General features: G+C 44.1%; 1 protein-coding gene across 4 annotated transcripts in view; it reads left to right on the top strand.

The window, feature by feature from the left end:
• Positions 1-15,568, top strand: part of DENND1A (DENN domain containing 1A) — a 1,115,636-nt gene that overhangs the window by 865,192 nt on the left and 234,876 nt on the right. For all 4 annotated transcript variants that reach the window (XM_069241713.1, XM_069241711.1, XM_069241712.1 and 1 more), the window contains exon 19: positions 3,391-3,531. In XM_069241713.1, coding sequence (XP_069097814.1) covers positions 3,391-3,531 — 141 coding nt within the window. The remainder of the gene's footprint in view (positions 1-3,390; positions 3,532-15,568) is intronic.

The raw sequence follows: 15,568 nt of genomic DNA, 5'->3' as shown, positions 1-15,568 counted from the left end.
TGTTACGCTCTGGTATGAAAACATTGTGGTCCAAATGAACCAATGTGTCAACCACCTTTACCAGGCGATTAGCCAAGACCTTGCTGAGCTCCTTATATTCTAAAATTACAAGGGACAAGAGCCGGTATGACACCACATTCAATGGTTTGCAGCCAGGCTGTGGGAGCACCACTATCACTACCTCCATCATGGAGCTCCAGACAGACCCACAAGACACAGCCTCTTCATAAACCTTCAAAAACCTAGGTGCCAGCTGGGCCCGTAGGTAGCAAAGAACTCAATCCGGAGGCCATCCATGTGCGGCACCTTCCCACGTGCAAGATATTGCCCCCTTTATTTTCTCCATGATTTACGGGCTATCCAGTTCCTGCTGGTACAGGGGCTTAATCGTGGGGGTTCCCACCCTTGCTAGATATGTGGAGACCTTTCTCAACTTTCCTAGCAGAGCTCAAAACTCTGCTGGACTGTGGGCTACACCCTAGTGTGCCACCAGTGATAGTTGGGGGTGGTGACCGTCTTAGTGTCTATTGGTGGCAGCTTGTAATTGATTGGCTTATAGAGCGCTTTCTACTGTGAACCCCTGATGTGAGGGTCTTCTACCCTCGGGGTTACATCTGATTTTGGTCCCCTCTCTTCTCCATGAATGTTGCATGGTGTGCTGGAATGCTGTGGTCTGTAGTAACAGTATGGATGTTATTTTTAGAAGGGCATATTGACTCCAAATGAAGATTTCACTGAGTTGAGTCAAGACCCTAAAAGTGTCTCGTCTCTTTGAATGTAGTCCTGCCATGACCTTGTGCCATACAACAATGCCCCTGTCGTATGTTCAGAGATCCCATTTTCCATCCCTGACTTGGCTCATTTTCATTTTTGGCTTCTTCCAAGAGTTGGTTATTAGGCTCCTGGGAGGTAGACTGCATCTTATACATTGGCTTGACAATCTGTGATAATCCTTCGTTTCAATTAAATTTTTGTCGCCATCTGTACAAGGTGGTCGTGGATTTCACCCCAGACCCGCCTGGCCACACAGGGGTTGTACGACAATCTCAGCGCAGTATTCCATCTGAAAGTCAGCACTGGATAACATACATATCATTGCATTCCCTATAAATCATTTGAGACCTCTCCCACTGTGTCTAGTTGCATTGAAACTGCCGTGCACTGAAACCTTGTGGACTTCCTTTTTTGCTGAGACAGTGCATTGTTACATAAACCAGAAAACATCTTGAATCTGTTCTTCCTGGGTGGGTCAAAACAGTTCAACTTAAAAAAAACAAACAAATGGAGTGTGCACTCCAACACAATAGAGTTGGAATCTCTATTAGTCTGTTTGCTAGAATGTATCAGTGTGTTTGGACTTGTACACATGAGGTTTGCGTGTACCCTCAGTGACATGCTAAATCAGTTCATATAGTCTAAATCCAGAAATTAGACCAACTCATGAACGTGACCAAACCATCTTTGTGTTCTGTGTGGAGTGTATTCTTGTACACATGCATACATGGAGATCCCATGAGGATATGGTTCCATCATTTTGTTTAGTCACAGGCGTGTGCATGCATTCCTTCTGGCTGAATCGTGTCAGCCCATGCTCGCTGTTGTACAATGACATGCTTGGTTGAAGGGCGTACATCTCATATGAGAAGATCAATCATAAATCTTACTTTTCTCAAATAGATCCATACCATGAGTTCTGGGAATATTATATATTTTCTGTGACATCTATTTTTGTCTTAAATAGATTGCATCTGATTTCTAAATGGATTTCACTGGTTTCCTTCCAAGAAGCATATTAATGACTCCCCCCTAGAGCAGGGAATCGCATTCTGTCTGCACAACATAGGACTTTGTTTGATAAAATGAAGCTGCATCACATGTGATGTGGTCCTTTCTCAAGGTAACCCGAGCCAACTCTTGGGCCTTCACCTCCATTCTGGACCAGAGTACCAGTCCTGATGGGGAAGGCGATGACCTCCAGGCCCTAGATTTTTCATAGCCTTTGAATGGAATAATTGTGTAGATCAGTGGTTCCCAACCTTTTGACTTCTGTGGACCCCCACTTTTTCATTATGGAACCCGGGGACCCCCACTGGATCCTTATAGGAATACGAGGACCCCCCAATGACTCATTTCCGACCTAATCTATTAATATTATTTAATCTTCTAAGCAGTTACGGACCCCCTGGGGAGGCTTCGCGGACCCCCAGGGGTCCCCGGACCACAGGTTGGGAACCACTGGTGTAGATGGTTCATAGTGTCTGAATCCCTTTCCCATGGTGGCAGCCCTCAGGTATCCCTGTGGAGTAAGTCACTTGCAGTCACTTGTTTGCCCTATTGTGCCCCTTCTTAGAGATATCTGTGATGTCTGAACACATTATACCCTGCGTATGACCAGATAGCTAGGTATTACACAAGTTTATACCATAACTGAAATGTATCATATTCATTATTTTGTTATGCCTATAGTAAAGTACACCTCCACTCTATCATTTATAATTTTATTACTGTTTGAAGTGGCAGAGCCCCCCCCCCCCCACGTGTAAATTGAAGATATCTGAGTTGTTGTGCAAAGATCTCTCTTCTTTACATCTTGTTACATGTAATGTCAAATTACACATTGTGTAACACTGAGTACATGGCCATGTAAACACAGATTGGACATACACGTCGACGTCTTATGAATACATTTTTTGTCTGAATGTTATTTATATTAAGGGTGTTAGTATTGCGTGAGCTGAATTTGAGATCCTTCACACCAGTGAGACAAAAAAAAATTGTCTTTCACCCACGCGACATCACAGGGGCAGATGGTGTATTGATGTGTCAAGGGCTTGACTTGGCTCTCACCTCCTTACTTCGCAACTGGTCATCCCACTGGCCTGGTTCCCTCTGCCCAGGTGCCAGTAATGCTGTCCCTGCCCCCCCAACATACCCTGCCTTGTGCTTGAGTTTGGCCAAGAAGCCCAGCAGTGGCCACCAAGCCAAGGTTGTCCTCTCGTGTGGTTCTGCTCTGGCATGTCATAGATAAGAAGGGTGTTGTGATGGGAGTCCGATAGTTGTGCCTTGGCCCGTGAGAGTCCCGTTTCTACCAACTTGAAGGGCCTCTTTTCTAATGCAGGATACCTCTTGGGTGCCTAATAGAGGGTTTTATAGAATACATCGTCAATGATGGCGCAGTGAATGCACAGATGGCCGCTTCATCTTCTGTCAGTGAGTTCAAAGTGAAGGAAACCCTCTCTGACTTGCTTCACTCTGGTCCACTGGGTAGGTGCCTGAGAAAGGTTTCTCACATATGGTCCTCTACTCGAGCCTGTGTACTCGTTTTGAACTGTGGTTTTCAGGTACTGCTTATAACCCTCAGCTGAGCTTTCTTCTTTGTCCAACCAACAGGACTTTGCGGAGAGTGCGGAGAATGGAAGTTGTGTAACTGCTGAGGACCCAGTCCAGAGGACGGCTCCGTCCCCACTGCTAGACAAAAGAGATTCCAAAATGAAAGACGAGAGGCGTCCAATCACTGTGCATTTTGGGCAGGTAAGATTCTTAATGTTCAGGCATTGGTTGTTTGCTGCCTGATGCAAGTGCATCTGGTTCTTAACTGAAGGCTGCGGTGGGCAGCTGGTAGTCCGGTGAGGATTATGAACGTCTCTGCTTGGGTGCATCCACTTAGCTTCTAGTATAGTTCCCAGTGGGAGGGCGCTAGTCATTCAGCTGAGGATGCAACGAGTTAGTTATTAACCAAACCATCCAATTGTTTCCAAAATGTTTTGCAAATGTATAAGTTAATTCACATGGCCCACTATTCAAGACCGCTCTGTGCTTTGCAAGTCACAGGTGTGAATTACAGCAGGGTAGTTTCAACCTGGTAGTTTCAACCTTTCATCCTTAGTAAGTTGATGACGTTTCACTTGGTTGCTGAAACTTCTGTATGAAATCTTCCATCCAAGACTCTCGGATGAAGGACACTACAAAAATGGTGTAGTTGTTAGTTTTGCTTTTAACATATTCTTTATAGTTACTGTTAGGGTAAATATTACTTTCAATTCTACCATTACTTTTTTTCTGAAACATAGGTTGGTGGTGTACCCATTTCGAGATGATATTGTGTTTGCAAATTAATTCTTATGCACTGAGTGTGTTTTGCATGCATAGCAGGGCATGCTGGAACTGCAGCATTCCGCTTTGAAATAGTTAACATCATTCTGATCACAAAACAACATGCTGTTATTCCACCATGCCCTGTGCGTTTCCTGAGCAATACATCAAGTGAAGGAAGGCAGTAGACTCTTTCAGCCAATCTGATTGGCTGTTTAGTGACTAATCACACTGAACGGAATTCCGTTGCCAATCTTACTGGCTGCTCAGCAGCTTTCTGACGAGGTGGACTGCCTTCAGGGAAATCTAATTGGCTATGGGGCAACTGGGGGACGTTCAGAAAGCACAATTCCACCAATGGTTGGTTGAAATCATTCCCCTGAATCTGCTGCTCCAATCAGTGGCACACCGGAGGACTGTTTCTCCCAACCAAACTGCGAATACATGTTCCCTTGTTATGAGCTGGGCCACTGGAATTATGCCATTCTGTATCTGTGTGTTTTTTGGGCATAATTATGGATTTGCCATATTGGTCACATAATCCATCATCTGCTGCATAATTTGCAGATTTTAACTAAAAAATTGTCCTTAGCACAAACGATCAAAAGTTACTAAAAATGTGTCAACTCTTGTTGCTGTGCAGTGGAAGGCACTTCACAAAGGTTGACTGTTCGGCATTCAGTTCCATATTGCTATATTTGCGTGGTAAACTAGAACTAATGAGGTGAAACTTTTGTACGGACAGTGTTAACGTGTAAAAATGACAAAACCATGAACTGATGCTATCCCAAAATGTGCTGCCTTGTGCCATATAACTTGCATTCTGTTGTCTGATAGTTTAGCAAACCGTTGTGCCACATAATTTGGTCCTCCCATGCCAACTAATTCCAGTGGCCCTGGGTATGAGTGAATCTTAAAATGAAAATGATTTTGAGAGGCATTATGTTTGGATTACTTTTAACTGGTACAATTGTATATTTTGACACAACCTCTGCTTAAAATGTCTCTATTGGATTTTGCAGACTTATTGAAAATAGTATTTATTACCCAAGGAAGTTAAAACTTTTCTACAGCTGGCTTCTGTTTCCTACACTGCCACTCAACTTTAGCCCTTTTCAGAAGCTTTTCTGGATGTGCATAGTCTTCACATATTTGTCAGATGTTTGTAATGATCTTATAAAATGGTGTTTTATTGATTTACCAAAAGATCTCCATTGTTTCCATGACAATGTGTATGACTGTATTGATATATGTTTAACTATTGTCATGTGCTTGATGGCAAGACTAACATCTCTGGCAAAGTTTCCATAAACATCTGGCTTCAGAGTGCCTCCTTTCCCACTTGGTCTCTCTTCCACGTCCAAAGGGGCAGTTTGCAAAGCTTTGTGACTTCTGCTTGGTTTGCACACGCCCATACTGAAAACAAAGTTTCTTTGTCCCCTGTTCCTGAACTACACAGGTAGAGGATTAGCACAGAGAAAGGTACACAGCAGGCAGGAACTTCCCTTTCCCAGATCTGCATCTTTACTCATAAGTAGTATAAGCACAGCCACACATTTTCACTTTGCAACCAACTTGGTAGGCATGTAAACATAAATTTTTTATTTCAGAGCATGGATCCTTTGGAATCTGTTCATTGTGATGGTATCCCATTACCCATGTGAGTGGAGAATGAGGGTCTGATGGTACACATAAAATTATGGGAAGAGAGTGGCCAGATCATGGTCTTTCTTCTGAACTGCAAGAGGAGCTTTGCTGGTGTCCTATAACAGTGTTGTTCAAGAATCCTTTCTTTGCATCGGAAGAGAACACTCCTACAGGAAAATCATGAATGAAAGTAGAGATGCGCATTGTCCTGGAAGCCCAATGATGTTTCCTTGAAATCCAGAGTGAGGGTAGAGCAGGTGGCTGATGGCACTTCCTTCCTTGTTGGTTCAAATGGGATGTGCCAATGTCTGACCCATCAATACTGATACAGATTTTCTTCCACTTCCTACCCCCACACACACAGTGGGGACCACTTCTTGAATGCTGACTGATGTTGTCACTTTGGTATGCAGAGCTTGAAATCTGAGGACATGCTCTAGAAGTCCAAGACAAGTAGCCTGCTGGTTTTCCATCAAAGAATCTAAAATGTTTTGATGACACATATTTAGGGTTGGCCTACAGTGTCCATGTCACACACTAAAGTTGTCATCATTATTCTTTTTCTTAAAAAGTTTTTATTTTACATTTTCAAATACAAATTCAAAACATTTACAGGGTTGAGTTAAGGTTTTAGACTTTATAGGAGGAATTGATATCTACATATAAATATATATATATATATACATATGTTGGATGGCATGTGTAGCTGCAGATACACATGCAATGCATATCCCTTCCTAGATCTAGTGTTGGGCTTGGAGTGAAACTAGTTGTTTTTCTTCAAAGAAGTCTTTTCGGAGTCATGGGATCGAGTGACTCCTCATCTCGGTTCCATTGTGCCTGGGCCTCGACTTCATTGTTAGATTGTTTTCTTTCCGCCGTCGGGTTCGGATGTGTTTCCTCTCGCTCTGAGATTTTGATTCAGAAAACCCTAGAAAACCTTCTTATTCGCCGGTATTGTTTTGATCGCGTTTTCCATCTAGCATCGAACCAGTAGTACTGTCGGAACCCTCTTTTTCGCCCTTCGGGGCACGTGTGCCCAACTCTGGCCTACCGCATGGAAAGCCTTATGGATCGGACTCCATTCCGATTCTGCCCTCGGTGCCATGCGAAGTACCCCTATACAGACCAGCACTTGTTTTGTAATTTGTGCCTTTCTCCAGACCATCGGGAGGAAAATTGTGAGGCCTGTCGATCATTTCATTCAAAGAAGACTCTCAGAGATCGCAGAGGTAGAAGACTTGAAATGGCGTTGAAAAGGAGTGAACATCTCGATGGCGCTGAAGAAGAGAAGGTGCAGGCAGCAGTCTCCATCCGAAACACAGACTCTGAACAGGAATCGGAGGACGACAGACTCATCACAGCTGGACGGTATGTGAGCACGTCTGTCCCTGCACCCCTGCACAAAAGACATTTAAAGGCCTTGGGTACACCACTGCCAGAAGGCCATGGTTCAGCCCTAAAAAAGACTGTCAGCGAACGTCCTTCAGGGTCGGCACCGAAAAAAAGGCCACTCCTCCGTCTACTTCGGAGTTGAGTAAATCTGTCAAAAGCTCCATTTCGGACTCCAGTAAAAAAAAAGCCCATTCTTCGGAGTTGAAAATTCGGCAGTCAGCTTCGGAGCCTAGACCTTCCACAACCTTTTCGGGACCGAAAAAAAACCAAACTTCGGAGCCGAAAAAATCCTCATATACAGAGGAGCAAGGACTTTAAAAAAAATGGAGAGAAACCCATAAAACCTCTGAGGAAGAGCCTGACATTGAACCCATTTTACAAATTATGGATGAGGGACAATCCAGAATACACATCCATAAAGAGTCAGGAAGAATTGCCACTGCACCTCCTTTAAAAACAAAAAGAAAGCTGGCTTTCCAAGAGGAACTGGACTCAGTACAGCCACCAGCAAAGGTGCAAAAACAAAAGGAGAAGCCAATACCTCTTCATGCTTCTCCTCCTCATTCTCCACAGTTATCTGTCTCACCTCACACCAGCCCACCACCAATGCCTTTTCCAACACATTCATTATATTCACAGGGAGATACGGCAGACCCATGGGATTTTTATGACCCTGATCCCATCCCAGATAATAACCCAGATACTTACCCATCAAAACCATCTCCACCAGAAGATACCACTGCATACAACCAGGTCATATCCAGGGCAGCAGCTTATCATGGGGTAACCATGCATTCAGAGCAATTGGAAGAAGATTTCTTATATAATACACTATCTACTACACATTCCAAGTACCAGTGTCTCACAATGTTACCAGGCATGGTAAAACACGCAGACCAAATTTTTAGCAAGCCTGTAAAAGCCAGGATTATCACACCTAGAATCGATAAAAAGTATAAGCCTGCACCCTCTGACCCAGATTACATTACTCACCAGGTCCCTCCAGACTCGGTGGTAGTCAGTGCAGCAAGAAAGAGGGCAAATAGCCGGTCTTCAGGAGATGCACCGCCTCCTGATAAGGAGAACAGAAAGTATGACGCAGCAGGAAAAAGAGTTGCTACACAGGCAGCAAATCAGTGGAGAATTGCAAATTCTCAGGCACTTCTAGCCCGCTATGATAGGGCCCATTGGGATGAAATGCAGGATATTATACAGCATCTCCTAAAAGAGCACCAGAAGAGGGCACAGCAAGTAGTAGAAGAGGGGAAAGCGATTAGTAATAATCAAATAAGATCTGCCCTCGATGCTGCTGATACATCTGCAAGGAGCGTAAACACTGCCATCACAATCAGAAGACATGCATGGCTGCACTCCTCTGGTTTTAAACCAGAAATTCAACAGGCTGTACTTAACATGCCTTTTGATGAAAATCACCTCTATGGCCCAGAATTGGACACTACAATTGAAAAGCTGAGGAAGGACTCAGATACTGCGAAAGCAATGGCCACTTTGTACACCACCCCATATAGAGGTTCATTTCGCAGGACACAGTTTCGAGGAGGTTTTAAACCACAATCATCAGAGGCTTCCACCTCCCAAACAAAGCAACCACAACAAACCCAGTATCAACGGGGTGGGTTTAGAGGATCCTATAGAAGTCAATACTTCAGAAATAGAGGTAAATTCCAAATCTCTAAACAAACATCAACACAACCTAAACAGTGACTTACTTCCCTCCCTTCCACTCCACACATCTCCTCTGGGGGGGAAGACTACAGCAGTTCCACTCTCATTGGCAAAATATCACCACAGACAACTGGGTATTATCAATTATCCGCAATGGCTATTGCCTAGAATTGATATCCACCCCTCCAAACATTCCACCACGATATCACAAGTTGTCCCCCGAACATACAGTTATGTTACAACAAGAAGTACAATCTCTACTGTTCAAACAAGCAATAGAATTAGTTCCACAGCCCAACAAGGAACAGGAGTATACTCACTATACTTCCTAATTCCTAAAAAGATGGCACCCTCAGGCCCATATTAGACCTCAGGCCCCTCAATCTATACATCATGTCAGAGCATTTTCACATGGTAACTCTGCAAGATGTTATTCCACTACTGCAAAAACAAGACGTTATGACTGCTCTAGACCTCAAGGATGCGTAATTCCACATACCCATCCACCCAGCACACAGAAAATACCTCAGGTTTGTCATAACAGGAAAACACTACCAGTTCAAAGTGTTGCCATTCGGCATAACAACAGCTCCAAGGGTGTTCACAAAGTGTCTAGCAGTAGTAGCGGCATACTTAAGAAGACAACACATCCGTGTCTTTCCATAGCTAGACGATTGGCTAATAAAATCAAGCAATCTTACACAATGCCAAAAACATACTCGTTATGTGATAAAAACTCTGCACACACTAGGGTTTTCTATAAACTACCAAAAGTCACACCTTCAGCCAGCACAAGTACAACCATACCTAGGTGCTATCCTAAATACGCAACTAGCTCTAGTGTATCCCAATATACAAAGGATACAAGCTTTCCAAAATTTAATACCACTCATACAGCCAAATCAACAATACTCTGTAAGATTTATCATGACAATTCTAGGAATGATGGCATCTTGCATAGCAATAGTCCCACATGCAAGATTAAACATGAGGCCCTTACAACAGTGCCTTGCATAACAATGGTCACAAGCACACGGTCAACTTCAAGATCTAGTGTTGATGGACCGCCAAACATATATGTCCCTTCAATGATGGAATCGCAGCAATTTAATGAAGGGGCAGTCGTTTCAAGACCCTGTGCCTCAGACCATAATTACAACAGATGCACCAATGATTGTTTGGGGAGCTCACCTAAACAATCAGACCATTCAAGGGCAATGGGATGTCAAACAGAAACAGCTACACATAAACCACTTAGAATTATTAGCTCTGTTCCTTGCCCTAAAAGCGTTTCAACCTCTTCTCAAACAGAAGAATGTTCTCATAAAGACAGACAACATGACAACCATGTATTATCTCAACAAACAGGGAGGGACACATTTATCTCAGCTGTCCCTTCTAGCCCAAACAATTTGGAAATGGGCAATTCACAATCAAATTCATCTACTAGCACAATACATTCCAGGAATAGAAAATCAGTTGTCAGATCTCCTCAGCAGAAATCACCAACAGACACACGAATGGAAGATTCACTCCCAAGTACTTCAGAGGTACTTTTATAGGTGGGGCACACCAGACATAGATCTATTCGCAACAAGCGAAAACACAAAGGGGGTCATTCTGACCCTGGCGGTCCATGACCGCCATGGCGGAGGGCGGCGGAAGCACCGCCAACAGGCTGGCGGTGCTTCCTGGGCGATTTTGACCGCGGCGGTAAAGCCGCGTTCAGAAAAGGGGAGCTTGCAGCACGGGGATTCCGACCGCCTTCCCGCCAGCCTGTTTCTGGCAGTGTCCACCGCCAGAACCAGGATGGCGGGAAAGGGTGCCGTGGGGCCCCTGGGGGCCCCTGCACTGCCCATGCCACTGGCATGGGCAGTGCAGGGGCCCCCTAACAGGGCCCCACAAAGATTTTCACTGTCTGCTTTGCAGACAGTGAAAATCGCGACGGGTGCCACTGCACCCGTCGCACCCCCGCAACTCCGCCGGCTCCATTCCGAGCCGGCTTCATTGTTGAAGGGGCTTTCCTGCTGGGCCGGCCGGCGGTCTTCTGGCGGTCGCCCGCCGGCCCAGCGGGAAAGCCGGAATGGCTGCCGTGGTCTTTCGGCAGGAACCGCTTGGCGGGCGGCGACCGCCGACCGCCGCGGTCAGAATGACCGCCAAAATGCCAAAACTTTGCATCCAGACACCAACATCCCCTATCCAACGGCAATGCTCTATGGATCAATTGATCAGGGATATTTGCTTACGCTTTACCCCCCTCTCGCACTCCTTCCCTTTCTAGTCAAAAACAACGTCAAATGTCACTCAACATGATACTCATAGCACCAAAATGGGCACGCCAGCCTTGGTACACAACACTATTAGACCTATCTGTAGCACCTCACTCTAAATTCCCAAACAGACCAGATTTGTTAACACAAAACAAAGGTCAAATCCGGCATCCAAACCCCAATGCTCTCAATCTAGCAATTTGTCTCCTGAAGTCATAGAATTTGGTTATTTAAATCTTCCATCAGAATGTATGGAAGTAATAAAACAAGCATGAAAACCTACTATTAGACAGTGCTACGCAAACAAGTGGAAAAGATTTGTCTACTATTGTCAACCTAAGACCATAGATCCACTTACAGTATCTATACAAGATATTGTATGCTATTTACTTTATTTACAGAAATCAAATGTGGCTTTTTCTTCCGTAAAAATACACCTTACTGCAATATTTGCATGCTTACAAACCAAACTATTCAACATACTTCTGTATTCAGAGTTCCTTTTATCAAAGCCTTCATGGAAGGATTAAAACGCATCATTCCACCCAGAACACCACCTGTTCCATCATGGAATTTAAATATTGTACTTACCAGACTCATGGGACCACTTTTTGAACCCATGCACTCTTGCCAAATTCAATTGTTAACATGGAAGGTCGCCTTCCTTGTGGCTGCTACTTTTTAAAGAAGAGTTAGTGAAATACAAGCATTCACTCTTGAAGAACCTTTTTCCAAGTGCACAAACATAAGGTTGTACTAAGAACAAATCCCAAATTTCGACCAAAAGTAGTATCTCCTTTTCACAAGAACCTTTTTCCAAGTGCACAAACATAAGGTTGTACTAAGAACAAATCCCAAATTTCGACCAAAAGTAGTATCTCCTTTTCACATCAATCAAACAGTGGAATTGCCAGTCTTCTTTCCACAGCCAGATTCTGTGGCAGAAAGAGCTCTTCATACCCTAGATCTCAAAAGAGCTCTTATGTACTACATAGACAGAACTAAAGATTTTAGGAAAACAAAACAACTTTTTGTTGCTTTCCAACAACCACATACAGGCAATCCTATATCAAAACAAGGTATAGCAAGATGGATTGTTAGATGTATACAAACATGTTATATCTAAGCAAAAAGACTACTTTTGATCACTCCTAAAGCACATTCTGCAAGAAAGAAGGGTGCAACAATGGCTTTTTTAGGAAACATCCCAATGGTTGACATATGTAAAGCAGCTACATTGTCAACCCCTCATACATTTACAAAACACTACTGTGTTGATGTATTCTCACAGAAATAAGCCACTGTAGGCCAAGCTGTCTTAAAGACGTTATTCCAAACAACTTCAATTCCTACAGGCTAGCCACCACTTTTTGGGAGGACTAACTGCTTTGTAGTCTATGCATTGCATGTGTATCTGCAGCTACACATGCCTTTGAACCAAAAATGTCACTTACCCAGTGTACATCTGTTTGTGGCATGTAGTGCTGCAGCTTCACATGCACCCTCCCTCCAACCCGGAAGCCTATAGTCGTTTCTAACTTTTGTACATATGTATATACATTTACATTTGTATGGACATCTCTTTATATTTCTATACTCTATCACTCCTTTCTTCACCCTCTGCGGGAAAAATATCTAACAATGGAGTAGATGCCCATGCGCAATGGAACCGAGAGGAGGAGTCACTCGATCCTGTGACTCCGAAAAGACTTCTTCGAAGAAAAACAACTTGTAACACTCCAAGCCCAACACTAGATGTCGGAAAGGATACATGCATAGCATGTAAATCTGCAGCACTACATGCCACGAACAGATGCACACTGGGTAAGTGACATTTTCCATATATGTCATCATATATTTGGCATTATGTACCAGGCAGCCACAAAATGCTGTGTTATTGCAATCATTCACCCCATATCTTATGTTGTTCTTCTACTCCTCATAAATATGTATTTCTAATATCTACAAGTATCTAGTTAGGTCGCAGTTGGGTTTTTTCTTGTCTCTCTTGTGTTGTGTACGTTTTGCAAGTACTAGCTCAATCCTAGAAAGACCTTCTCTTGGCTATTGAGATGCACTTCTTGCAAGAGCTTCCTCAAAGCATTGTGAGTAGTTGGGTGAGTTGTAATTCATCAGCGAGCCCCCTTTTCACTGCCAACCAGAGAACTCTGACATTTGGACCACTCCAGTCCACGTGGAGGAACTCTCCCTCTTCATCGTGGCAACTAAGGCTCGTAGCGGAAGTGTCACTGCACATGCATCATAGTCATTGCCTCATTTAGTAGATTTGATGGACATATTTTCATTTTATGACATGGCAATCTCTTGAGGGGTCATAAGGGTAAATTACCAGTCGACCCCTTGTTTGTGGACTTATATCCGCCTCCCAGCCCTGCTAAAATGTGTCCAGTGAGTTCACCACTAATGACAGGGACGCTCAAGTGCTTTTCTTCCTCCATGTATCATAGATAGCATGTATTTCGTTTCCAGGGGATTATAGTAAGGTAGTGTGTCTACACTGTCATGGGCTGAGGGCATGATTGAATGGTAAAAATCAATAAAATTGATTCTGCTGAAGGACAAATCATTTTGGAGTTTACTGTGGGATTTCATAGAATTTTGACCCACTACTGCTACTTAGATACTTAGGGGACAAGTGTACCTACCATAATGAAGTTTCCTTAGTTCTCTCTGCCTTTCATTGCATTTGTGACCGGCCACCTCGCCACCAAGACCTGGAACACCCTCCCTGCCCACCTTCAACAGACCCAGGACCTCCTCACCTTCAGGAATGCCTCCAAACCTGGTTATTCGAGCAGTAGTAGTCCTTTCCCACCCCCCCCCCCTCAGCGCCTTGAGAGCTTAGCGGGTGAGTAGCGTGCTTTACAAATGTTGATTGATTGATAGCCACAGAAGAGGCCAAGTCAATATGAGCCTCTCTAGGTGCCCAGTCCATTCAGTTAGCTCCTGATGAGTGACATGAGCAGCACGTCCATCATGGATCTCTGTTTCCTTTCATGCTGGGTTCCAGCATCTTTTGCTTATGCTTTGGTTCTGATGCCCCACCCCAGCTCAGGTCTATTATCAACCCATTCCAATGTCTCTTCTGGTGGGTTGAAAAACATATTTCACCTGGAAGATGAGTTTTAATTTCGTTTAGGTACATTAAGATGTGGTGGAGATTCATTGCCTTGATTTTGTGTTTACATTTTTGCAAATAACTTTCTCTGTTGTAGTCCGAGTATATAACAATGTGATAAGATTCTTATTGGATAACCCCTTGGTCTCATACTGCTTTCAGAGTTGTTTCCCTATCTTTGTAACTCAGAACCCTGGTGAGAAGAGAACTAGGCTGGGCTTCCACGGGGGGTTTCTGCAAAACGGTATGGTGTGCCTGCTTTACAACGATAAAACTGAAAAAGCTACTCCTGTGTGTCTATTTCATTCATTGCTTGAGAAATACCTCTTGATAGGGCGATCTGCACCCTCTGGGATATTTACCCAAAAAAGGTGGGATATTCCGCGTGGCCTTGCCCTCTGAGCCTTTAACTCGGTTCTCCAGCAGCAAGGAGATCCTCATGAGGAATGCAAGAGTAATCTGTATCCCTTTCAGTGAGCCTTCTAAGACAGAGTTGGGGCCTCGGCTTCTGTGGCCCTCTCCACCACATGCTTTATGTCTTGCCTCCGTAGGCTTTCATCTACAGCCACTGTGCCTATTTTTATTTCAGCACTGTATGGGTTGACTGAAAGGCTTGATGGATCAATTGCAGGAGCTGTGGTGTCATAGGATTACTGAAGTTGCATTCTGAGGGGGCTAAGAATTGGCAGATACCACCGGTGATGGTCCTTTTTGAGCATGTTTATCTAATTTCCTCTTATTTGGGATATTTGTCAACTTAACCCTTTGCTGTTTTCATACTGGGCAGATTAGGTGATTGCACCTCGCCTAGCAGGCAACTCATTTTATGGGCGGACAGGGAAGTATAAACAACGGATAGATGTGAGAGCCCTCTCGACTCAAGTCCTGAATTCTCAGCGTGTTCAGATAGCCTGTCTGCTCTACTGCACCAGGCTTTATGCTTTGACTGTCAAAGTTTAACATGTTGCAAGTAGAAGGAGGGAGCCAATCATCTCATCATGCTCTTCCTAGAGATTACCAAGTTGGGGCCCACTCACAGCTCTGCTCTCCAGCCAGGGGTATGCAGCCATCGTGGCATCAGGTTTAGCCTGTCTGGCTTACCATGGTCTCCATCCACCTCTTTAAGCGAGCTCTCCATCTTTCTCCCTTTATATTGGGTTTGCCCCTCAAGACCAGGTTGGGAATGCAGTCTCTATATTGCCAAACCAGGATCATCCGATGTCACTTTCATGGCCTACAGTTTGAAGTCCAGACAGCGGACAGTCCATAATGCAGACTGATGCCATCATCCAGTTTTTGGTTCTCAAAATTAACTGTGCATTTCACCACTTTCCAGCCT

Source organism: Pleurodeles waltl, chromosome 6 (genome assembly GCF_031143425.1).
Source record: "Pleurodeles waltl isolate 20211129_DDA chromosome 6, aPleWal1.hap1.20221129, whole genome shotgun sequence".
Lineage (NCBI taxonomy): Eukaryota > Metazoa > Chordata > Amphibia > Caudata > Salamandridae > Pleurodeles > Pleurodeles waltl.
This window is presented reverse-complemented; position numbering and strand designations above follow the sequence as displayed.